This window comes from Heliangelus exortis, chromosome 5 (genome assembly GCF_036169615.1).
Source record: "Heliangelus exortis chromosome 5, bHelExo1.hap1, whole genome shotgun sequence".
NCBI lineage: Eukaryota > Metazoa > Chordata > Aves > Apodiformes > Trochilidae > Heliangelus > Heliangelus exortis.
In genome coordinates this window covers 20,178,844-20,203,937 of record NC_092426.1, presented here as the reverse complement: position 1 = coordinate 20,203,937, position 25,094 = coordinate 20,178,844, and the positions used below count along the sequence as shown (strand labels likewise).

General features: G+C 35.3%; 1 protein-coding gene across 4 annotated transcripts in view; it reads right to left on the bottom strand.

The window, feature by feature from the left end:
* Positions 1-25,094, bottom strand: part of CEP128 (centrosomal protein 128) — a 118,139-nt gene that overhangs the window by 26,810 nt on the left and 66,235 nt on the right. For all 4 annotated transcript variants that reach the window (XM_071745836.1, XM_071745835.1, XM_071745838.1 and 1 more), the window contains exons 19-20: positions 14,245-14,294; positions 9,796-9,819 (exon numbers count right to left, since the gene is read on the bottom strand). In XM_071745836.1, the coding sequence (XP_071601937.1) occupies positions 9,796-9,819; positions 14,245-14,294 (74 nt within the window). The remainder of the gene's footprint in view (positions 1-9,795; positions 9,820-14,244; positions 14,295-25,094) is intronic.

Below are 25,094 nucleotides of genomic sequence, written 5' to 3'. Positions count from 1 at the left end.
AAAAGAATTGCCTAGGACACAGGATGTCACTTAATGTAGTGGCTCCTCAGTATTTTATAAAGTATATTTATTTTAGGCCAGTTTTTTCCATCTACAAAGATTTCTGCTTTTGTCCCCATTTTAATAAAGAAGACCTGTGATCTGTTCTCAACATAAAAGCAACACAGGCCCTAAGTGTAAGCCCTTGCCTTGAGCCATTCCATTTTTCAATTCTTTCTCTTAATTCCAATGCCAAGACTTCATGTCAACACTGTCTGTAAATGAAGTTAAGAAAAATGCTCATCATCTGTTTTCCTCAATCTCTCCTTAATACATCCCCTTTATTTCATGAACTTTGACATGGAGAAGCAAACTACCCATTACCTGTGCCTCAGCTAGTGCTCATGAGTTACATTATTAAATGTGATTTTGAAAGCAGAAGTCTTTGGGTTATCTGTAGACTCAGTCCTTGGTTTTCTGGTTTCATCAAGAATCATATGGATAAAGTGTGAGATAGGCCACCTGGATTTCTGAAAGTACTTTTAGAGTCTTAAAATTTAAACCTAACTTCATGCACAAAATGATGAGCTCTAAGCTAACCACTACTGCTCAGGAAGTAGACCATGGGGTAACAATATACATTTCCAAGAACTTCGTAACAGTGTTCAGCATCAATAAGAAAAAAAAAAGTCACCCCTTCACATAATCAGGAATGGAAAAAAAAGTCAGAACATAATTATTCCCAAGTATGAATCTACAGTATGCCAGCATCTTGAATACTGAGTGCAGCTGTGGACCTCTATTTCAGTACTAAATTAGGGAGAGGAAAGAGAAGAACAACAAGGATGATCAAAGCCAAGGAATGCTGTTTCCATGTGAGGAATGATTAAATACAATGACTTGAAACATTGAAACAACAGGAATCTTCAGAAAGGAAGCAGATGCCTGAGAGGAGAAATTCGCATAAAATCAGAAGTCTCAGAAAGATAGAAAGTTTCTATGGATTTAAGAAGAAAACACAGCAAGTTCATGAATGAGAAATACCATGGAATGCTTCCAAATTTGTAGAAACTACATCTAGGTCCAGAAGTCTCTGAGCATTAAAGAATGAATGAGTGGGAAACAAGATGTATGTCAGCCCTGTTCAATGCTCTTCCTTAAGCATTTTATTTCTGCCATTGTTGCAATGTCTATAGTTGGGCTAGATTGACCTTTGGTCTTAACAACAGTACTTCCTTTTATATTCTAAAATTCCCACAGTCTTCTCAAACTGCTTGTGAAGTGACTTGAGTTGGATAACTCACATGCTAATATTTTCAGGGACATAAATATGTGCCTTTTTTATAAAAACAATGAAAAGAATGGCAGTGATGCGCAAATAAAAACAAAAACATAAACCAACCAGGTTCTTTAGGGGAAATTCAAAAAAGAAAGCAGAAACAAAAAAAAAAAAAAAAAAAAAAACATTGAAGAATGAGATGGAAAGGTTATTAAAAAGCTTTTAGCTTGCCCACAGAACTGGGCTGTTAATTTAAGGAAATGCACAGCAATCTCCTCAAGGTGGAACAAATGCCATATTTGTATCATTAATGACCACACTCTATTCTATTAAAAGAGATGGATTTAGCCACACAGATAAAATGCAAAAAAGGATGTCGGAAGCATCTGATCCAGAGGGCCACTAAGTACTGATAACTTTTTACCTAGAAACTGGAAAGCTGTCAGCCATCATGCATACAAATAATCCTATAGAGACCAATCCCATCTGCCTGATCCTTACTTAACAGGGAACAGAAGGTACTGCTCGAGTGCACTGATGGTACCGATAAGAGGGAGGAACACCAATTGCACTGACTGAAGCAGTATTAATGGTATTTTACTTAACTGCAGTCTCTTTCATAGTGAGAACTATTAATATTTCTGGTTTCAAAATAAAGATTATTTACTTTGAAAAGAGGAGTTCTATGTTTTCACAGAGAAAGATAATACAAATTATCATTCATTTTCCATGACTTCATACAAACACTTTGATGTTTAAACTGCTTGTGAACACTTAATTATCTTATATTGATGCATTCTTGCTGATAGAGTTTCACACTGTCTCAAGGGACATATCTAAATCAAAATCAGGTACACATTTTATTTTTAGTCCCAAAGCTGAAATACTAGATTAAAAGAAATCAAAGGTTTGTATACAGTCCTCGTAAAGTTTGCCTTTAGAGTCGATATATTGAAAACACAGATCTAAACCAGAAAGCAACTTCGTTTGACTTTCAAGTACAGGCCTTCTTTCTTTTCTGAGGGAAGTAAAAACAAATTACTATTTGTATAGCAGAGAGATTTTTGAAAATTAGAGCTGACTGAAACACCAGTTAGCTAATCCCCAAAGAATACCCATAAGAAGATTAAATTCTACTATAATTGTATCTGACTGAGATGAACGTAAGCAGGCAGCTACTCGCAATTCAGATGGAAGATGTAATGTTAAAAGTGACCTATGGTGACTAATTTTTAAATGGCCTTAGTGTGTTGAATACTTAAATAGCAAGAATAGGATTTACCCAGCATGTATGCAGGTATTCTTTGCTTTCTCTGTTAACATCTGTAAAACTATGCATTGTCAGCTTCCTTTCCAACCATGCTGATTCTATGATTTTAGCTCCAGGACTACACTGATAAATCTTTTTCTTTTATGCAGGTTGTGGTTCTACTTATGAGGCTCGAGGTCCTCTGCTGACTTTCATATGCCAAGCAAATTCCATGACAGCTGGAACTTTCTGTGACCTAGTGCATCATAGGTATAGAGGGAACTTTAACAGAAAACAAAGAATATATTCTGCACTTTTGTATGCAACAAATACCATTATTTCAATTATACCATTGTTTTGATGATTTCAGCAGATCAAGAGAACTATTTACCTCTATAAAGTTAGGTAACACATGTAAATTTATCAAGTTATACAAGTTCAACTGGCTTTTTAAAATAATACATCGTTTCATCAAAGTTTTACAAATTGATTTTTTTAAGCAAAACTACATTTACAGTAATGAAGAACAAAAGACCGTTGTTAAAATTAAAATGTGGATGACAGACTAACTGAACTTTTAATTTAGATTCCAGATGTTTTTGCATGGAGTGGACCACATTTTAATAAAGAGAGCTTCAAGGATGCTGCCTTTCCTGTTTGCAATGACCATCTCTCATTCACAAGCAAATAACATCCCTGTGGTAACTACAAGAATTGTTCACATGGAAAAATATTAGGAAAGTATTTAATGAATTTTTCAGTTGTTTGATGTATACTAGCAGCTGGAAATGTGGAGGAGGCAGTGCAGTCTTTTGGCAAGCCTGCTCTCTCTGAATCATCAGCTAATGCTCTGAGTACTACAGGGGGTCCACAGGACAAGTTTTTGATAACCTCTTTTTTATTGTTTGCTAAGATTCTGATCAAAGACATCCAGACACAATTACTGGAAATTAATAGAAATATAACACAAGGGGCAGAGCGTATGAAGCAACAATATTTGTGGACACACATTCTTAAAAGGTATAAGATTTCTTTGTCATTAATTAATGAATGTTATCTTCAACTTTTTGGAGCTCTGCAGGATAAAAATCTTCACAGGCAATTTACATTAATGTTTTGTATTCTAGTGGTATTTCATCAAGCCTTCCAGAAAGCATTATAAAAATTTAATTAACACAGCTTTAATGGAAGAAGCTATATGATTTAGCTTTACAGCTGAGAAACACTGAGATACAAAGCAAAGTGTTTTAACCAAGGATCCACATCAAATTAGTGTCAGAGTAAGAAAAAATGTAGGAATTAGGCTTACAGACATTCTCATTTTAATCAAAAGATGCGCAATGAAAGAAAAAAAAAATCTATGGTAGATCTATAAGTGTAACTGATGCCTGTGTTAGATACATATCAACTTTGTATTATAAAAAGAACAGCTAAACGCTCCACAACTTGGATCCTTATGTTTAAGAACAAGTCAAATCCAATGCTAATCAGGAGAGAATCTGGCTTATCTTTTCTAATATTCCTGGTGAAGCACTGCCAGCTGTAGGGAACAGCACAGTAACAAGCACAGCCAGCTTCCTGTGGCCGCACATTATTTCAGTGGCCTGGTGCAAAGAGTTCCTCTAGATGTCTGTGTTACTAAGGTTAGAGTTAGATCAAACATAAAACACTTAAATCTAAAATGAAAGACCTAGCAGCACATTCAAAACATTTTATTCTATGCTCCATGTTCAAACAAAATTTTAAATTGCTTTGTGATATATAAAACAAACAAAAAAACCCCCCATACTATATCACGTATATCTGTGCCTTACCAAATCATAAGCCTCCGATATTCTGTGGAAGAACTCATAGGTACACATTTCACAGATGAAAGGCCAACAGAGAGTGGATGAAACACACAGAATCTCTCTTTAATATCTAGATGCATATACATGCTATGTCTCAAAATTTAAAAAAAAAGAAAAAAAAAGAAGACCACTGCACAGTACTACTCCTACTTAAACTAAGAGAAAGAATTTAAGATAGCTCAAGAATTACAGTCTTTTATAATAAAGATTTACCCTCTCATTACTTTCTCTAATGGAAAACTGAGAGGATTTTGGTTTATTAAAATCTGGCAAAAAAGTTCTCTATTTGCAACATGTGGAACAGGAGTGCTACCAGCAGCTCAAGTGAGGTGAGGTGATCCCTCTCCTCTGGTCAGCACTGCTGAGACACATCTGGAATGCTGGGTCCAGTTCTGAGTTCCCCAGCGCAAGACACATACTGGAAACAGTCCAGCAAAGGGCAAACATTACCTAAGGTACTGCAAGATCTCTCCAGTGAGGAAAGGCTGAGAGAGCTGAGACCAATTAGTCTGGAAAAGGCTCAGAGAGACCTCACCAATGTGTACAAATATCTGAAGGGAGAGTGTAAAGAAGGGGGAGCCGGGCTCCTTTCCTTGGTGCCCAGTCCTAGAACAAGAGGCAATGTGCACAACCTGAAACACAGGAGGTTCTATTTTAACATAGGAAACAATTTGTCACTGTGAGGGTGACTGGCACAGGTTGGTTGCCCAGGGAGGTTGTGGAGTTTCCATTGCTGGAAATATTCAAAAGCCCTCTGTACACAACCTTAAAGAACCGGCTCTGGGTAACCCAGCTTGAGCAGAGGTTTGGATCAAATGATCTGCAGAGATCCCTTCCTTTCTTAATTCTGTAATGGCTTGCATTACTGTCATCACCACTGAAGAAACTAGGAAGTTAGACATACACCATCCTTATCTATCAATAAATAAATAAGTAAAAATGAAACTGTTATCCTGACTTCCAAACAAAGAGCAGTTTAATAAAGTTTACAGAGTTCCCTAAATTTTTTAACCTGCCCCTTAGAGGAAATTTAGCAATAAATACTTAGGCCAATATTTAAAATATTCCATAACAAATAAGCAATTAGGTATTTTTTTATTATATTGATCTGCCAACTTAGTACTCAAAGTCTCAATGCAAGTATGTATATCTGCAACATTTTTTTCCTTATATCAATTTATTAATTTATTTTTCAAAAATACTAAAGATCTACAATTTTAGTAGAGAGCATTTTTTAAAAAATAGTGGTAGATATCATTTTTCTAGGGAAGGGGATTAGAGAAGTGACATTAGAAATATATGTTTTGTTTATCGACTTTGCAAGTACACAGCCTTAGTGAAATCCATAAATTATAAAAGTTATGCAGAATCTTATAAATCTACTTATTTCAGCATTTTTGGTTCCTACTCTAAATCCCAGAATTAGCCAGAAACTGAGAAATAAGAATGAACGGGAGAGAAAATCAATTGTTAAAAAAATCATACTCCTAACAGCAAAACACTTTTACAGAAAAAAACAAACAAAAAAATCCCCAAACCTAAAAATTAAAATGCTGGTGAAAGAAATCTAAAGGTGGATGTATTAGTAAAAAAACCTAAAAGAACAAATGGTAGAGGGCAGAGAATGGATAGGCAGGGGAGTATTCAGTAAGAGTAACAGATGTGTGTGGGGAGTAGACAAAATCAAGGAAGAAGGAAAGAAGAAGGTGAGCATCAAGGGAAAAGAAAGAGCTGGCTGCAAGCACCATGAGGAGAGAAAAGAGGGGAGAGAGGAGAAGGGAAAGGGAAATTTGGTTTACTGCTATGCAAAATCTTACTTTCACAAAGATAAAATATGAGTTACAAGAAAACACCTATATGTTAATATAGAAAATTAAATTAATATTAAATAACATTTTTGCAGAATATTTACAGCGTTACTGGAGTTAACCTAAATATATGACATTGTCACAAAAAGTTAAATTATGTCCAGAAAAGTCTGATCCAAATATTCTAAGCAAGTGGTAACCACACTTTTGGGTTCTCAAGTCATATATCCTTTCAAAGGATACGTAACACAAATGTTCACAGGAACAGCTTCAGGACATTGTTGATCTCAAATTAAATTTCCCAGTCTTTTAAGTCACAGTAGTACTGTTAAGACAGAGGAATCTGACTTGCAGTTTACAGTCACAAAGAACATGATGGAGTTTACAGAAATGCACTGAAGTCACAAGCATAGCATAGAAACTGCATGTACCTATAAAATGCACTCTGACCTCTGTATTAGAATTAGATACACTCTCATTGTAGCTGCACCATTGTGTATAAATAAGAGAGACAAATCCTGTATGTAAGAATAATCATAGACATTCATGATGTCTATGGGTTTGAGTTTTATGGCTTGGGTTTGAGTGTGATCATCCAGCCACTTCCTTATCTACCAAGTGCTGCACCCGTCCAGTCCATGTCTCTCCAATTCAGAGACAAAAATGTCTTGTGGGACAGTGCCAAATGCTTTGTACAAGTCCAGGTACATGGACATCACATTTGCTTCTCCCTTGTCCACTGATGCTGTGACCCCATCATAGAATGTCACCAAATTTATTAGGCACAATTTGCCCTCAGTGCATAAAAACACTGTGTAAGCTAGGCTTGGAAGAGCCCTGAAAAGAATCAGCTAGGTTCCTGTCACAGTTCATTTCCAATTTTTTTTTTTTTTTTTTGCTTCAGTTGCCAAGCTCATCACATGGTTACAGAAATTTACTGTCAAATGCCAGTAAAGGAATGAGTAAATTGCAGAGAAAGGAAGGAGAGTGGGCTGCCAAGTATACCTCTGAAGATATGTACATGTACACACTTTTCAGGTCATTGCATAAAACAGTATTTATAGATCAAAAACCTCAATCTAAAGATTTAAAAATGCATTTACTGTTAGATGTATGTCTTTTCTGTTGCTTAGAAAGGCATGTGCACAGTAGAAAAAATATAAAAAGTGACAAAAAGAGGCTTCACACTTGTGGTAAACCTCAGACAAGTTCTGCAGTATGTTTCATCTACTCCTGTGCAGAGCAATTTCTTACCAGCATTAGGAAGAATATATATGTTCTGGAAGAAAATACAGATGAAATTCCTAACCCAGTCATGCCATGGCCTCACAGTTAAAAAACAGCTCTGAAGATCTGATGCTTTCTTTTGCATTTTATATAGCTTATGTATGCAAGTGTTCTGGATTTTCCTTCTCATGCCCCTTTTTGAATCTTGCATTTTGTGAAGCTCATGAACAGCCAGCTTTCTGTCAAAATGCTTCCAAGAAAATGCTTTTCCTATACAACCCAAACATTTTTTTATTCTACGATGATTCAATTTGAATTTGAATTTAATTCTATGTCTCTACTCCATTTACATTCCCTACAACCTAAATCAAATCATAAAATATGTGGCTGGTTGTACTTTTTGATGTCATGCTCTCAGGATTCAAATAACAGATTATAAAACAATTATACAAATATACAAGTACCACAACTATTATGTACTCATTGCTATAAATGCTGCATAGATAGCTACATAGACAGACACACTATAAATGCAAGTATTCTTAGGTATCCCTTAAACAGCAAGCCTAATTCATTCTTTTATTTATGGGCTTTTCTACCACAGCTCATCTTGCCATATTGAGACTAAGTATTACTCTCTATTTTTTCTGGAACCAGTGAGAGGGGAAGGAGAGAGGGAGAATGCTTTCATCCTCAGAAATAAAGCAGAGATATAAAGGTCAAGGATTCGTTATCAGCTAACATGCCTTTTGAGTACACTTAGCAAAATCCATAGCCGGACCTCCCACTGAATTTAGGTGTTACTAAAACTGCATTTCTGAAAATCAGGCTTCACAAGTCACAAAATCAAATACCCAGAAAATGAGAAATACAAAGTAACTAAAGGTGTGAAAAATTTTGTCTAGGTGACATCCAAAAGTAACTTTATGGCTCAAATAAAATAAGTGCCTTGAGAGCACTCAGCAGCCTTAGTGATGGCCACACTTCTCTTGCCTGCAACCTCAGGGCTTAACATTACACATTTAACAATGGCAGCAATAACAAAAGCAGTGATTGATTTCAAGCTCTTGTGTTTAGTCTCAAAGGTTTGCTTCAGGTGTTAACCTCCCAGCTTGCATATTTTACTGGTAATTCTCTTCCTCATTTATCTGAACAGTAATTTGCTATTATTCCTTTCTAAAGCAGAAGTGATTAGAAGTATATAAAAAAGAAAGGCTTTGAAAAAAAATAATAGATACATTGTCACAAAGTGCTGATTTTGCATGATGTTCTGTTTGCAAGTGTTTACCCTCTCCTGTGTCAAAACAGCTTCTGGGAGCCAAAAGGTTCCAGGCATTTTAACTCATGGTTTGTGAGAAATGGAAGGCAGCAGATACATGCCTGACTGATTCTCATGTAAGCGAACCATGAATAAGGACAGAACTAATGTCCTGGCAACACTTTACACACTTACACACAGCCCTATGTGCAGTGCCACTCCCACTAGGCAGGAGTTCCAACACTCCACTCAGATTTACAAAAGGCCTTTTATGTGTGAATGCAAGCTTTTTTTAATATACTGAGTATATTTTCAATATATGTTTGAAATCTACAGCTGTTTCTGAAATGCACAATCAGGAAGGATAGAATGATTTAAAATGTTTATATTTGCAGCCCAGATGTCTCAGTACTGGCTTCTTTAGATCAAATTTTCTGGATTTCCAATGAAAAGAAACTATGGGCCTGACACATGCTATTGAGTGATGACTTTTTGGACATTCCTACATAAGAGAAAAGAATCGTGATTCAAAAAAGCAAGACAAGCCAAGACCCATCCCCAAGACCATTCCACCTGATAAGATTTACTAGCTTGGAACATTTGGATAATCCAGCTGCATTCATGACATGAAGGCTTTTGTCCTTCCAACTTAGTATGTTATTAAATTATATTAATTAATCATTCAAATAATATTCCTTTGTGCTTTTAGGGGCAGTGTTAATGTGGGCAGATGAACTGATTCTGTCTGCACCTCCTAGTGTAAACATGTAAAAATCAGACCTAACGTTCACTGGAATTATCAGTCCTATCACACATCCATCTCGATTGCTACAAGCATTGGCAGTAGAAATATTGCATCCTTTTTAAGGCTGAAATCTAGAACATTTCTATTTCCGGGCATTGCATGAGGGTTGAACTATACAGAAAAGCTGCAATATTACATTGCATTTCACATAACTGCTGCTCAAATACTGTAGTAAAAACCTATACAGAAAGGTGTAGTGTAAAATTATTACATCTTCTGTTTAAAGTAAAATGACAATTATAAATTCAGAACTATCTTTTTTAATACATAAAAATAATATTTTAATAATTTAGAAAAAAACAATAATCATTGTGATTTATTTGGAAATGAAGAAACTTACCACTTCTAAGGCCATAATGCGTTCCTAAAAACAAAGTAAAAGGTGCCATTAGAAAGCAAAGACCACAAACGCAATATAAGCTGAACAATGATGAAAAGTATTCATTCTGGTTTTTTGCTGGTCATATTTATGGTGTTTTACAAAAAATCTCACTGAATAAGAACGGCTGTATTTAACTGGACCTCTGACCCATTCATCATGCAATTTCACTTAGGAATTTGCTCCAAAGAAACTGCCCAGAAACAAGGAAGGAAAAACTGAAAAAAATTATTCCATTATACATTTTCTCAAATAGCACTATTAGATTTTTAATAGTGTTGATTTTACTCTTATGTATCCCAAAGTTTGATTGATGTTTTATTATCTGTGCTGTAAATCTAGCACACTTTGCAATTCATGTTACATTAGCATCTGGTTTAGTTTTCTTTTAGGCATTTCCTTAGAAAAGTCCATATTATTATTGTGTTATCCAGAAATAGCTATGAAAAATGTTTTATAAATAACAGAATGACATTACTCAAAGCCTGGTGTCAGACAAAACTAAAATGCAAATAAAATAAATCTGTGTCCGTTTTAAAGCAGCACAAAATACAGAGAACCCAGAATTCATAAAACTACTGTATATATTTTAACATTCATTTTCCATTTAAAAGTAGTAAGCTAGTAAAATCAAGATCATGCACTCTGGTACTATGTCCTGACTAGGTATGAAATTTTAAGCAAGCTGAGAAAACACACATTCAAGTGTTCAGGTGTCCAGTACCTAATCATTAAGACATTATAGGAGTTCTAAGCTTGCCCAAATAGTAGCTCTTTGAAAGTATTGAAGAGGGGGTTTTTTCCCATTTTCTACATTAGGCTAAGAACCCTTGTGCTTCTTCCTGTTCCAATTCTTGCCAACAGATAATTATTGTAATAATCTGGATCTATTCCAGCAGCATCCAGAGACAGTTAGACAAAGCTGAACTGACTTCATTATTTTTGAGGCAACAAGTACAACAAAAATTTCTTAAGCTAATGAAAAAATTTGGAAGCCAGAAATAGTTCTTGCCACTTGCAAGAACGCAGAGGATTTTTGTTTTGTTTCGTTTTTTAAGACTAAGTAGGAACAAGTTACAAAGACTTTTCTAGAGCTATTACTGACTATCAAAAGTTTAAAATAATGGCTATGTTTACTAAATGAACAAGTGTATGTATTTGTGTAAAACCAGTATTTATCTATTGTGCATTTACATACTGAAGTAAACCCAGTGTCCCTTGTATTACTAAAGGGCTAACATTTATTTATATGATCTTTTGAAGAAAAAATCACGGTTCACCCGAGTGAAATATTTAAAGCTAATTCACTGGATGATGTTTGGGGTGCAAATGATGTTGGTTTTCGTCAGCTGCTTACAACAGGTGTGCTTTGTATTCTAAATTCTAAACCAGAGGCAGAAAGTGAGATACTGTACAAAAATAACTGCATTGACTGAGGCTGGGGAAAAAAAATAGCACCTGGAAAAGATTAATTAGTTTCGAAGATGTAAAAAAAACCAAGCAAGACAATTCAGTACAAGAAAATATCTAAAGGGAAAACAGGAATGAATGAATAAGTTTGATGGAAACCTAGTACACAAACAAAAAAAAAAGCAAATGTTTTGCTAGTAATGGATGCCATTAAATTGATGTTGGAACTGCATACACAGTGGTTCAAAACTCCCTGTGAATATACTGATGATAAATAATAAAACAAACATAGGGAGAGGAAAAAATACACTCATCAGTTTCAGGATGCTTTCAAAGTAGCAGTTTTCCAGGCATGATCCTCATAAAACTTCTTTTTCTTTCTGTCCTTTGTGGGTTTCAGATGAAGTACTTCAGATGAAGTACTAACTGTGTTTCTTTAAAATTATTTTTAACAAGAGGTGCTCTTTGTTCCCCCTCAAAAAAATGAGCAAACTAAAAGCGTAATAGACCATACTGTCTTTGGGAATATTCTTGTTATTTGATAGAGAGACATAGCAAAGAACCTCGACGTAGCCCTAGTCATCATTTGCCTACAGCAATACATTGATTTGTAACAGAAGCTCTCATGTCTCTAGATTTTGGCTATGGTCATCATTCCTGGTTCAATATCAGAAATAAATCCTTCAGTCATGACAAGCTGACTCCTTTTGTCTGTCCACAGTCTAAAACTTCCCACCTGCCTGTTTCCTGAACATGCTTTACACATATGGGGTGAAAATTAAATTCATCAAGGATTAACTTACTATATATAATTCTCTGTATATAAGATACTTATACAATCAGGACTCCAGGAACTGTAGAAGAAAAAATAACAACAATCAATGTGCCCTACTGCCTACTGAACTAAGGATTAAATGAGTAGAATCCAGGGGGATCATATCCAAGGACTGTAGGCCTTGGGGGCAAGAGTACTATTTTATTTGCTAGTGGTCCTTTATTTGAAGAATGATTACCTTCTAGCAATCTACTTCAATTAAAGCATTCATACATTAACCAACTCTACATGCTTTGCTGACTGGGGCTCAGAAGAAACAAATATTCCATGTTACCAGGTTAACAAAATGGCTAAGAGTGACAGTTTTAGCTCTGGGAAATGAAATATATAAAGACCTGAGTCTCCTCTTCCTGTGCTTTGTATATTGAGATGCAACAGCTTGGGGAGATTCGGTCATGATGGCACAATTTGATTTTTGCAACTATTTGCTAGCAAAGCTGTACATATTCAGGACTGCAGCTTTAGAATAAAGCGTTACAAGAACAGAGGATCCCAGATTAGGAACATTTTGAAACACATTGACTACTATGGACATAATACTATCTAGAAAAACAATAGATAATTTTGCTGAGTACTTTGATTGTGAAAGGATGGACATCTAAAGGAGTAAAAACTCCTATCAAGCATCTGAATACAAAAATAGAAGTCAGAGCAGCAGAATTCACACACGTAACCAGAACTGCCAGTTAGGGAAGGGCATAAAGTAATTTGATCAAGAACTTGACAGACCATAAGGCATACAGGCAAGCATATATATGCACACAAGGCACTATTATGAGGCAACTTTTCTGCAGTATAAAATTACACCTCATTCAATCAGAAGCAACATCATTAGGACAATTTGTCAACTATAGAGCTTCACATGAAAGCAGATGCAGAATTGCTTCACATGAAAGGAGATCTTTTTACACTGATGTAAGTAGATATGCACCTGTGTAAACTGCTTGCGCAGACAAGCTCTCAGCCTTGTTGAACTCGAGCTGCCAGAAACCTAGGCCAAGATTTTTGTTTGAACAGGAAACAGCTGGATTGGTGAGTTGTGTAACTTTTGGGTCTTGCAACCTGCTTCTTCTTACTGGATCAAGCTGTTTCTACACTAACTCTTTGATACTCTATTTATTATATAGGAAGGCTTATCTTCCAACAAACTCCTGTGGTCAAAACTCAGGTCTATATATTACTTCATCTTCCTTAACATCCTTATCTGTATTACGTCCCTCAGAAATTTCCTGCTTTCAGTACACTTATAAAATGCTACTTCATTGACTCACTCTGCATATAACAACTAAACTTTTTACTATTCTTTCTGGGTATTCTATGCTGTAATTTGTCATTAAACACTTCTTTTTTTCCTTCTGTATTCTGAAGTATACATACACTACTCTCTATAATAATCTCTCAAGCCTCACAACTTAGACATTCCAGATTGGTTTTGCTTTCCTTGCCCTTTTCATTTCAAAAGAGTATGTTTTCTTTGACTGTAATGCTTAAATAATATTCCAAAGCTGAGCCTAGGATAAATCTTACTTTCTGAGCACAAACTTAAAGTGCTTTGCAGAAGCGGCTTTATTGCTAGATGCCATACAATGAGGATTTACTGTATTATATCAAACCCTAGCCTATATTGACTGGTCCCTTCTTCCTCAGGAAGGCGATTCTGAACATTTAATCTTTCAGAGATTTAAAATACTTTAAACTTCACATTAAATTCTTGACTTTCAGTTGTATTCAGATATACAGAAGAAAACAACACAACCCAGAAAATCTAACCCAACCAGTGAAGTACAACATAAAGCATTTTTGCAGTTCTGAATGCAGATTTGCTTTGCCTCTATTCATACAGTTTCAGTGAAGCCAGCAGTATAACAGAATCCTGCAGTACATAGTGTGACTTTAAAAGCAGCATTATTTTCATTGATAGACTACATTTATTGGCTCATAAGAGAATACTGACTATCTGTCTTCTCCCATGTGCATCGTAATGGTGAACAAAAAAATCAGCTTTGTGAGTTTCAGTAGCTATCAGCTCTGTATTTGATTACATATATTTTTAAAGCAGAATTTAGGATACAACAGAATTCAGAAAATCATAATGCAGTAATACAAGTCAATAATTTTACAAAAGTTACAAAAGGTGTTGCTAGTTAATTATATAGAAAGTATACCTGGAGAGCTCCCATTTCTTCCTCTCTTCTGAGGGTCTTCTCTAGTAGTTCTGTAAAATGAAATATGGAATTTTTTAATTCAAATTCCTGTCTCGTAGCCTGACCAAAAAAAAAAAAAAAAAAAAAAAAAAAAAAAAAAAAAAATTGTGTAAAACAGTTAGTGGTGTTTTTTTGGTATACAGCATTCACACTCTTATTTCAGCTGTTTAAAGCAATCAATGAAATGTGCCAGTGATATGACTGTTTCCAAGCATCAGCTCTTGAGATGACTAAAAACAGACATAAGAAGACAGTTTGACTGAGAGTTAAAAAAAAAAATAAAATCCACATTCAAATTCACAGAAGAACCTGCCTATGTTTAAATCAATCTTTTGGTGTATTTTTAGAACTGAATGAAAAAAACCCCAAAGAGATTCACTCTGAAAATTGATTAAAACCTAAATAGATCATCAAAGCTATGCCATTTAATTGAAGTTACTCTAGGTTACTTTTTTAACAACCAAGTAACAACCCCTGGGAAAACAAGTGCAGGCAATTTTGACTATTATCACGAAAATTACCTTCTCTCACTGAAGTGGAACAAATTTGATAACAGAAATAGCCGGTTCATTGTAAAAATATATATTAGAAAATATGCATATATATATATATATAATGTTTCATGTTAGAAATTGATTTCTCTTTGACTTCTGTGGGACATGTAATGAGCTGTTTTCTGTTTTATTTCATTCACATATTTTTATGATTAAAATTATGTTTTTGATAAATTGCATCATATTTAGAATTCTGGGAAGCCAAAAAGTTATAACTTCATCAAGAGCCGGAAAACCATAAAACATGCTGCAGGCTTATTACTATTTCAACTATCAGAAGTTCACTCAGGAGTTTTGCACGAGAAGAACACTACTTTATCTAAGCCAGAGACAGACTTTGAATCAAGATATGCTTCAGTTTGCTAGCAATTAGGAAAGTTATGAGACTATGAAATTGCCTTGACAGTCTCATAGGGCTCAATTTTGACATTTAATTCCCTCAGCATCAAAGTCCTGAACATCTAACTGGAAGTATCTGCGTATACTTCCTTAAGAAATAAAGACAATAAATAACATATAGCTCAATTATTAAAGATAATCTTCAATGATTTACAACAGAAACTACTTAAAATATTATACTGATGTCAATTTGCCTTCTTTCCTTTTTTTTATCTGATGCTTTATTTTTCTTTATCCTTTCTTTCAATATGAAGCATTCTGGTGAGCACCCAAAGCTGTTACCTCTTTTCTTACAGATCACTACCCATTTCTGAATGAATGGAGATAATTTGAGACTTATTTTAGGCATCAGTGATGAAATGTACAAAATTTTTGTTATTTTTTTCACAAGTAGAGAGACTGAGCTGCTGTTGTCTCTTCCTATCTTCAACACATTTTTCAAATAATTTCTTAAAATTAATAAAACTACTATTTCTTCACTTTCTTTTGGCACATTCATGTTTTTCTGCATTATTGTTTGGTCCAGTACAGTGACTCAACTGCCATATAAATTACTGTAGCTAAGCAGTGCCATCAGCACTGGTTAGTGTGAAAATTTAGTTTTAGAAACTGTCTGCCCTGTGTGTTTTCATTGGGTATATTCCAGTATTGTAACTGAGTTGGTAAAAATTTGTATTGTAATACTAGCTTCCGTTAAAAATGAGGAGGGAGGAATAATTCTATGTAAAAGGGTGGGAATTAAAAGAGTCTTCACCATGTTCCATCTCACCAAGGAAAGATTCTTACACTTGACTTCGCTTTATTTTCATTCTGATGCAGTATTTGAGATTCTGTTGTACAGACACAATTATTCTAGGAGGAACTGATAATATTACAAGGTTTTTTTCAAAGGCCTTTTATAAATTAAAGGTGAGTTAGTTTCTGCTAGATTCTCTAGATTTGAAAGTTCTGCATTTGTAATCAGAGAGATTTAGAATCCATTTATTCACTGAACCAGTGCCTAAGTTGGCTGTCCTGCAGGATGCTTAACAAAATTCTGTCCCTAGAAGAGCAGGTAAGTATTGAAGTTGTATTATCATAGAATCATAGAATTGGCTGGGTTGGAAGGGACCTCAGAGATCATCAAGTCCAACCCTTGACCCACCACTGCGGTTGCTAATTATTGTATTATTGTGTATTGTGTATTATTTAACTGACAACATATAACTATTTTACAGTCATGTTTTATAGCTGTACTTAGGAACCAAGTTCTGCATTTAAACTGATGACTCAATTTAGTACTCCATCTAAAATAATTGCATGTTTTCTCAAGTTAAAAATCAAAAATAAATATTGAAGCAATACATAGTAAACAGTTCTACAAAAAGTCCCATAAAAATACACCATATTGTATCGTTACTTTAAACACTGTTATTTATAAAGATGATATATTTAGGCTTACTTGATCTGAAAAGTTCTGTTTCTTTCTTTTACACTTCATAAAATACTTCCCATAGTCTAAGTTCTTGTACAAATATGTTTTGTATATTCAGCCATAAAAGTATGTTACACTAAAGAGAGAGAAGATATTGTGTCTGTAATATATCAAAGATGGTCACTAGCCCTAGTGGAGGCTGCTTTGGTTCATCCTGTGAACAGCCTGTCAGTTTCTCTAATTACAACTCCTTTTCCTAAAGGAATTTGCAGCAGCACAAGAAGTTTCTACATTTGTGAATAATCTTGCTATGATCATCTTTCAAGGCCTAATGTTAGCACAGGGTTCTTCTTTTTTTCAAAGAAAGATATCATCAGTCTCATGGGATGCAGAACATTAATTTATAGAATATCTAGAAGAATAAGCATTAATGAAAAAGAACTACAAAGTCACCTTCAGGCACTGATGGTTCTTTCCAAAAGATGAATAATACATGGAAAAAGACAAGAGAAATGTCTTTGAGAAATAAAAATACACATCAACATATTTCCTTTTTCTATTTTAGAACAATACGAAGGTTGCAATCCCACAATGAGATATAAGCCACAACTACTAAAAAAAAAAATCAAACATCTTTCAGTTGTTTAATAAAGGTCAAAATCAACAGCAAGCTCAGGATATTGTCTGCAAAATACTTTTATGTAGTTTTACAAATATAATTTCTTTACAGTGGTTAAGATCCAAAGCATATATGGATTATATCTCCTTTAGCTATGTGTGATTTACCTGATCAAACTTAAAGGAAAGATAAAGATTATCATTTAAAACATTTCATAAGAATCATTTCCTTTTCAGTTTGCCTGGCACTGAAACAAAATAGTAAGTTAAAAAATAGTGCAAATATTAACCTGGAGATGAAGATGTTTCATTCCGTCATAACTCTCGGGTAACTGAAGGAAAAATTATTATTATTTAGGCTTTTCACACAAACACTGAGCTGTAATTTTCTCTGCTGGTGAAAAGTTTCAGCAAATAGATTTAGCAGCGTATATTTATTGATTGGAATGAGTGAAATACAACTGAACTATCATATTTGTCGTAGCTGCTACATTAATGTTTCAATAACTAACTCCAGAATAGTAAAAAGTTGTTCAAATACTTTATTTCTGTGCTGGGAGTAAGAAAGCTGACTTCTAATTGACTTCATATTAGCTGACGCAAGAAACTTGACAAGAATTCGAATTAAAAAATCACATTTATTTCAGAAAGAACACTAAACAGCCTTCATACATAATTAAGTAGGAAATGGATTTTAAACACCGCATGACTTCCCATTTGAAGAAACTGGTAGACCACATTCTGTTCTCTGTGAAGACTGAAGTGCCAGAGAAAAGTCAACCCATTGGATCAATACCAGATTTGTATGTTCACCACTAAGAAATTAAATTTGGTACCTTTTAATTCACAACTTCTAGAAAAGAGGAATGCACAAATGCAGAAGTGTATACACAATCAGTTCTTATAGTCACAGATACTTAGTTATATAGTCAAAAACTCTAGAATGTGATTCAGATTATTCTGAAGTTGACTTTCCCACTTCAATTCAGTTCTGCATACATAGCTAATATGTTGTAAACTATCCAAGATATCTGCAAGCTGCCAGGAGACCTGCATCAAGACACTCACCCTTCTGAAGAAGCTTCAGATCACACAGGCAACTACATAACAACTCATACGGCATGGAAAACACCTCTACTCTGAGGCATTAAAACAAGAAATCCAGGCTATCATAAAAAGAATGGCAGTTTGGATAAAAGTGTCAACAACTCTTGTATTATCAAGCAAAGAACAGCTCTGCAAAACACAAACGTATAACTTTGTTATACAACCCTAGAAATTTAGGATTTATGTTACACAAGCACATAGCAAATGCCTTGAGAAATCCCTTAAATAGACACCCTGGCGATTCTGTCTTTAATTTCACTTTGATCAAAGAATTGCAGTATACTGATTTCAAGTCTTTCCTATCATTCTCACTTCAAATATACATCCCATGGCTTTCAATCATGGTTTGGGTATGTTTCCCACAAAGCTGCTAAACAGATACTGCAGCATTCCTGCAGATGCACTCAGCAGCTAAGCAGGTTTCCATCAGATTTGAAAGAATGTTCAAGCAGCTGAATAAACCAGTTTCTCTCAGCTAGAAATCTCACACATGCCTACACAGCAAAGTTTCATCACATATTATACCACTCAAAAGTTTTCTCCCTTCACACAGGGAATCTGACATGAAGGCCCTATTTCTGGGGTGACTTAAGCTGCTTCTAACTGAGCCAGTTTAAGCAAAATGTTTCAGAACAGACACGCTAAGTAGAGACAGAACAACTGCAATTGCAGCCCCTACCTGTGCTACTGTGAATGGCCTCACAGTACTGTGACAACAGGCATGATGCAGAAACACTCAGTACTAAAAGAATTTTCAGTAAGGTTGGACCTTTGTATGGTCAGGTCAGACACCAGGAAGCACACTGGCACTAAACCAACTGAGATGTAAACCAGGACTCGCTTCAAACTACTGGAATTGAAAAAAGTACTTGCCGTGCATGTAAGGCATTAAGGAAATTTCTGCCTAAACACCTTATTATCATAAAAGAGCTCGAGAGAAATAGATTAACTCTTAGAACCTTGAGTTTTGCTGAATATAGAGAATATAGCCCATAAATTATGAGCATTTCAGCATGAGTTTATGTAATGCCTAGTAAAATTTAAAAAAATAAAGAAATCTCCAAAATGATACTGTTTTACTTGAATACAGCACAGAATACCTCTAAGATATAGAATATTTCTATCCTGCTAGTTTGAACCCCACCATACATTCATAGGTTTAGTGAATCAAGATAGAGGAGGAAGAAATCTCGAAAGTTTTTTTAATTAGTATGTATTCAGATGGTTAATAGTTTTCACAGACAAACTCAATGGTCAATGCATTTTTTTTTATTTGTAGCTTCTGCTAAACATAAAAATTCTCAGGTGATTTTTAATACTGATTAGAGCTTTCAAGTATATTAATAACATTTTATACTAATGTGAGCACATTCCACTATCTTTAAAGATTCAGTTACAGTGCCCAAACACCAAGAATGAAACAGCTGTTTACCTGTATCAGTAATTTTCTCATCCACATACAAAAGACCTCCAAATTCAAAGGAATCCATTTTAAAAATGGATTCCACTTTTTCCATGTTCTTTGCCTTTATAAAGTCTAGCAATTTGTTAGCTACTATAGTCTTTAATAAGTAATAAATATTTCAAATAACATAGTTTATACAAAACTTTGAAGCTTTTTAAATGAATTAATATTTTGCTACCCATTAAGTATAGACTTTTATTTTTGCTGTGGAACTTCAAAGCAGATTCTTAAACCTACAGTGGTACATTTGTTTGCATTAACCTGAAGCAGCACACACAATCATAACATAGAGCAGAAAAATGGCATCTAAGGCCATGACTTACTGCTATGCAGGAAACAGAACACACTGTGCTTTCATTCTGTCCTGAGGCTTAGGCAGGTTTAATATATTTTAGCACAACTTTCAGAACTTTCAGAAGTTCACATCTCCAGTGTGGGTCTGGTCTATATTTCCTTATTTCCAAAGAAACTCATTGCTTTTGGGAAAAGCACAACATATAAAAGTTGTTGTTACAACAGCTTTTAATTTTTCAGGGTGTGTGAGGGACAAGAGAAGTGCAACCTAAAATTCTCAGTTAAGTTTCTATTCAAGTGACACACATGCTCGTGATTTCTTTGAGACTTTCAGGAATTAGTGGTATCTTACTGGGTCTGGTCTAAAAATCTCACAGCTTCCACCCAACTTTAGACAGCAACCGCAAGTGGATATTAAGTTAAAAAAGGTAATGTTATTAGCTCTAATGGTAGCTTCCACCAATAAGCAGCCGAGAAAATTCCTAAGACAGCATCTGGACCATCCATGGTCCATCTGACCTCCAATAACATGACTATTTCTTTGTTGAACCTGTCTGTTGTTTTGGATGCCAGAACATTTTGCAACAATGAATTTCTGTAATTGAAGCATGTACTCTGTGAAAAGAAATGCTCCCTTTTGTTTTAAACATGATGACTGGACAGTCAAAGGCTTCTTTACATGTATAAATCTTGCTTTGAATTTGCATCCTTCAATAATTCTTCCTCAATTTTCACACTATTATATCTTTTTATTATTCTTTTTCATATGATCCATATTGGATGCCAATAATGACAAGTAAACTATCTCCCACACTTCACTTAGAAAACCACTTCCAGCTTTCATTTGTCCCAAGGAGCCATCCTACACTTTCCTCATTATTTCTACCACCACTCTATACCTACCAGTACCTGAAATACAGTGTTTGTTTTACACTGAATTCAAAAGTACAAGAGTAGATAAAATGTGTATGTGAAATAAACATGTAAGTATACAAGATACTATGTCAATTTGCTATAATCCTTTCTACAGTCCATATAAGCTCGTGTTGGAATAGCTTGCCTGACTAGGAAATTAAATAACGTTCATAAAACCATAAGAGAGCCAAACAAAAATTATTTGTCCCAGTGTGCTGCTTGTGCATGTTTAAAATAGGCCTTTATCAAAAGAATGATTTTTTTTTTTTAACCACCCTAATGCTCACAAAAGACTTTTTACTTCTATTTCTGTCTCTGCCACTCACATTAGTATCTTCCTGGGAAATTTTTTGTGCTTCACTTAGCTAAAGAAAATATTACCTTATCTTCACTGAGATGATGTAAGACTTAAAGTGCACTGACATCCATGCAAAAGATACTCTCATCAATGCAAAAGATGATAACAGAACAAAATTTCATCATATCTTAACAACTATCTAACTTATTAGAGAGAGATACTAAATTCTGTCTACCATTATTTATTTTGGATCACATTGATTCTCAGTTGAAAGCTACTGCAGGTTGAGTAAGAGGGAGGGTTGTGAATATATATATATACACACACATATATGTATACTTAATATATATAATATATAGTTAACATGTCTTGAAGAACAACTGTAAGTAATCAATCCAATGTTTTCCTTTGTGTACTAGCAGACATGCTGCAGAGGGTTCCACACTGCTCCTGCTGGACCTAAGGGTTTATAAGTAATTAATGACTGAAAACCAACACCTCAAAGCAACCATCAGTTCCTAGATGCTTTAGCTTTTATTCTCTCTCTTCAAGGTTAGCCTTCAGTGTCTGTGTCACTAAACGTTTGTTACTGAAATTTACTGGACACTGTCTTATTCTGAGCCAAAGATGGTTCCATTGTGAAAAGATAATTAAGGCACAGAGTAATGGTCTGCTAGCTCAGTGGGGTTGCACTCAAAAAGGTGTGTATGTTTACTGATTATCAACTGTCCTGGTTTGGGCCAGGATAAAGGTGATTTTCTGTCTTGTGCTTTTGCTTTTAGCTAAGTCTCTTGTAAGTAGTTGCACTTGCTGAAATTAACAGCAAGTTTCTCAGACAGTGTGTGTTTCTAGGACTGATAACACTTGATGTTTATAGTTACTGCTAGAGACTGGTATGCAGAGCCAAGGACACTGCTCAGCTCTGAGGAAAACATAAAGAGGTCCCACCTGCATCCCTCCTTTGGGGAGGAACGGACAAGATAGATGCCAGAATTGATCATCCCATATACGTCATCCTCAGTATAAATTTGAGGGATCACGAGGGCCAAGCCAGATTTCCTGCTTCCAGCTTCCGGCTGCCTGCCCTTCCTGCCCTTCCTGCTTCCCATTCCTTCACCCCGGCATCCTGGAAGGATCCCATCCGTTCATCTGCCTGTGTTCCTGATCCGTGCCAGCCCTTATCTGTGTGTTCCTGCCTCCAGTTCCCAACTGCTGCCGACTCCAGGAGTCCAGCCTGGACTTTCCCAGGGCTGCCCTGCAGCCTCGGTGGTGACATGAGAGCTACTGGGGGGAAGGGGGGAGGAATGTGGTAACCATTTTCTTGTATATTTGTATATATTTAGTAATTTTTCCTATTTATCATTACTGTTTTATTAAAGTTGTGTAGTTTAGTTTCCAACCCATAAGTCTCTCTCCCTTATTCTCTCTCCTTTCTTATCAGGGAGGAGAGAGAGATTAATAGAGAGCGTCTGTTACTCGGTTTAATTGCCGGGCCAGTGTTAAACCGTGACATCAACATACATGTATATTTATTATATGTGTATTTCAAGTTTACATAAAAGCAAGATCTGATGAAGGATGTCTATAAGAATACAAACAAGGTGGAAATAATAAGGACAATGAGAATGCCCTCCACGAACTTACAGTACAGGGACAGAAAAAGTATGTGTGGCTTATAATTAAAACAGAGGCTCTCCTGGGAGCAGTGGATCTAGAGATCTTATTGAGGCTCTTGAGTGATGTGTAGCTATCCTCTGTGAGTGCCAAACACATCTTTGTATCAGGAAGAGGCACTGTCTGTATGGCAATGTGAACCTATATGGAGATTTGTCAGCTGCAGCTATGACTGCCTTCTCTAATTAGCTGCCATCATTATGAATTAAGAGGTGGTGTACAAGGGATTTGTTGTCAGAACGATTAAGCCGAATTCCAGACAGAATAGGCTCTATTCTAGGGTCTCCTAGCATCTAGCAGGATGGTACATCAAAATCAGCACAGTTGGGACAGTAACATAAAGATATTAAGTCACAGAAGCACTACGAAAGTGGTGAGCCACAACTGCAGAGCCATAGAAAACCTTGTGTTTGCAAAATGTTATTTGCCCAAGTCTTCCCTAAAGATATGCAACAGCATTATCAAGACCATCTGTATTTCAGTTTTCATCATTCTCACTAATCAACCAACTTGTCTTAAGCCATTAAATGAAAAAATTTAGTCAAGATAAATGACAGCACTTCAGACAGCATTTTGGGTTTGGTACTGTCTTGAAGAGGACCAATTACAATGATTTCAACCTTCTCTCTAGATAGGGGTAGCCACTATTTAAATAAATAAATAGTAATTTTTAAAAATCATCCACCCTAGAACTCCACACAAACTGTAACAGAGTAAATATTAAATAATTTGAGGGGAAAAAAATTGAAAAAAATCAGCATTATATTAAGAAAAAAATGTAGTAAAGACTGTTCTCGAAGCCAGGTCTCCAGAAGGGTTGACATTTTAAACTGAAAATATAGTTGAGCATTCTGTTTTGTCACTGCATATAACACATAATTGTTATAATTCCCTCCTGAATAGAGAAACATTTCCTTTCTGGTGATGAATAAAATCTTCCAGGAGAACACAGAAAGAAATTAAAACTTCATTTGCTTTCATTCACCAAGTGCAAGCTTGAAAAGATAATTTGTCATTTCTTGTTTTAGAAAATTATGTTGATATGTTCACGGGCATAGTGGCCACATAAAAATTATAACATGGCACAGAGAAATGGCAAAACAGGAAATTGAATGCCACTTTCTTCAGTAGGTTTTCTATCTTAATATCCTTAGCTTTTCTTTTTTTGATGTTTATCATCCCAACCATATTTATGCATATCAGTAAATTTCCTTTTGGCTAGATTTGAAAGGCAGCTGCAGATTGTCATGCAAAAATACACAGAACTGATCTTGGACCTAACAGCTAAGGAAGAGTGAAAGATTAAGGATATCAGTTTTTTTGAAGCAGCTAGTCCAGCTCAGCTCAATTGAAGTAACTGGGCAAAGCGAGAGGCCATCAGCTGCCCTTTTGCAACATTCACAGCAAAGGGGGCAGCAGACAACTTAGGAAGCTTCAAGTTACTGGTCCTGAAATCAAGTTTCCCTACCAACCTCAGAGAAAAAGGATTCTTTTGGCATTTTAATAAACTGGCAGAGGAGTTAAGTACACAAGAGTTATAGCTCTGTGGAATTCAGTCCTTGATAAATGCTATAAGAAATTAATTAATTTTATGCAGTCCTTATTTATCACTAAGACCCCATGAGCTTCTAAATAAACATTTATCTCAACCACACATGCAAAAGACAGTGTCTCTCACTGCAAAACAGAGAACTTAACCAATTTTACATAAGTTCCTTCTTTGTAATAAGGTACTAGAAACCACAAGATACTGCAACTTGCAGTTCTATAACACCCTATCTCCCCACATCAGAGGAAGATGCAAGATACAGTAAGCTGGAAATTATGAAGAAATCCATCATAGTAACTCCTCTTAATTTTTTCAGCTGTAATTAGGCTTTGAGTTTCTTCCTTGGCAGGACAATCCTGTTGTTGTACTGTCTCATGATAAATGATGCCAGTGAGACTTGACAACTCAGCTGGTAAACATTTTAACTTTTATTTGCTGGCAAAGCTTCATTTAATATCTAAAGCCCTCTTCTTAAAATACTCATATTTAAATGCAATAACGTCCTATTTCCTCCATGTAGCCAT